Source organism: Rhagoletis pomonella, unplaced genomic scaffold, assembly GCF_013731165.1.
Source record: "Rhagoletis pomonella isolate Grant_MI unplaced genomic scaffold, Rhpom_1.0 Rhpom_scaffold_00002, whole genome shotgun sequence".
NCBI lineage: Eukaryota > Metazoa > Arthropoda > Insecta > Diptera > Tephritidae > Rhagoletis > Rhagoletis pomonella.
Genome location: NW_023458556.1, coordinates 34,313,565 through 34,315,474, shown reverse-complemented (window position 1 = coordinate 34,315,474; position 1,910 = coordinate 34,313,565). Strand labels below are relative to the sequence as shown.

At 39.0% G+C, this 1,910-nt stretch overlaps 1 protein-coding gene across 5 annotated transcripts in view; it reads right to left on the bottom strand.

The window, feature by feature from the left end:
• The window catches only part of LOC118733508 (transmembrane protein 94), a 15,000-nt gene that overhangs the window by 3,095 nt on the left and 9,995 nt on the right, over window positions 1-1,910 (bottom strand). For 3 of the 5 annotated variants that reach the window (XM_036462920.1, XM_036462923.1, XM_036462924.1), the window contains one exon: window positions 1,293-1,885. The exons of 1 other annotated variant lie outside the window; for it this stretch is intronic. In XM_036462920.1, the coding sequence (XP_036318813.1) occupies window positions 1,293-1,885 (593 nt within the window). Of the gene's footprint in view, window positions 1-1,292; window positions 1,902-1,910 lie in introns of all 5 variants that reach the window. One more of the 5 variants, XM_036462921.1, reaches the window with a different exon arrangement.

The following is a 1,910-nucleotide window of genomic DNA, read 5'->3' as shown; positions in this document are numbered from 1 at the left end:
TCATGCACAAGTACAAAATAACACAGTACACTACCATACATGCTACATTTGCTTTCACCGCTTTCTGTTTTTGTTTGGACATATAAATCAGCTGATCGTTTGACACTTTACATGAACTTACAGGAAAAAACTCCAGACTAAATCCTGTAACTTCTGACTAGGAACAGTTGCTCACAGTTACTCTTTCAAAAGTGTTCGCACTTACAGGTTTTATGTCAATAGGAACGACTTCCTGTAAGTTCTGACTAAATCCTGTAAACCGGACTGCTATTGAAACATACTATATTTCTCGATGTTCAACTTAGACAAATATGTTTATGAATTTATATCGATATAATTTTTGATAAGTTTGTCCATATAGTATCGATATCTTAATCCACATTGTTATCGATATACACATGTGAGTAAATATTCTCTGATATAGGCCCTGATATACGCATAGGCATCTTGACGATATTTTTATAGACAATTTCGTGCAATATGTTTAGTGATATAGTATTCACCGCTATTCCTTTGAATATATTTCGATGGCCCCAAGCTCATTTATCTCAACTGGTCGATAGCGGTCAAATTATCCTATCTTGAATGCCATGCGAAAGACTTTCTCAACTCTGTGCGCTTGGTTAATACAAAGTTAAAATAGTTCATCGAGTTAAGATAGTCTTTCGCACGCCATTCAGGATAAAAAAGGTTGAGGGCTATCGACCAGTTAAGATAAAGTATCTCGGGGCCATCGATTTATCGATAATGCTACTAAGCATAACTTCCGCTTTGGGACGCGTATTAATATCCGTATTTCTTTTAAATATTTTATTTTATTATTTTTATTTTTAATCTTTAATACTTTGACATACCTAACAATTGCAGGAATAACCTGGTTACTTGTGGACCATTAAATCACAGTACACTTTAATTTGTTACAATTGATTAATAATTGAAAGTAATAAGGCGTTTGATACATAAGCAGAAACTTTTGCCCGTGGTTCTGGCCCTTAGCGGTATTACCATCGTGTATCAGTGGAGCGACGATTGAATACAACATTTGGAAGACAACGTACTAAGATATATACTTTGAAAGCAGAGGAATAACCTGGCGCTGGTTTTATATAAACCGGCCAACCTACCCAAAACCCAAAAAAAAAAAAAAATATTTTATCTACATATATGTATGTACATATTTCAGTAGAGTATCTAGTAGATAACATCCGATTTTATAAAAAATGCAACTTCAAGCCTGCCTTAAATATCTTTTTTAAAACGTAAGCTTATGCTAGTCTCTCAAACATACTCACCAACACCAAAATGGGCGCAATGAACTTGCAGCCATAACACCAAACCACAAAACCAAATACGCGTGTATCATATTCAGTTTGCTTCTTGCCCGTTGCACGATTCATAATCTTTGGATCGACATCGATGTGCGCTAGAGCGAGAGCTATTAACGGCACCGGTATGCTCATCAAATAGATAACCATGAGTGGCGTCAGCAGCGGCGGCAAGGAAAGGCAAGCACTCAAAATGTTAATCACCGAAAGCGCACCAGCACAGCAAGCCCAGTACTGTATGCAATTCCAGAGTCCTGAAGAGAAGCGACGCGATAGCTCGATAATGGCTACCAGTGACAAAGGTTCATCGCGGCACACCGATATGGAACATGGCAAGGAGTTGAGTAGTCTGCTTAGATAAACAGGCGACACAGTATTGCCCGTGGATTGCATTGGACGCATTTGCGGCTCGTCATTGCCATAGAAGCCGCTCTCGAGCAGCTCTTCGGTGGTGTAAGGCTCATGACTGCCATACTTCTCTTCGCCATTGAGGTCTTTTTTCAAGCGTAACAAGCGCAATTTGTTGTTGGTTAGGTTGCCCTCCGTGTATGCGGGAATATCTTGGCAAACTTGTGGGTACAGCGG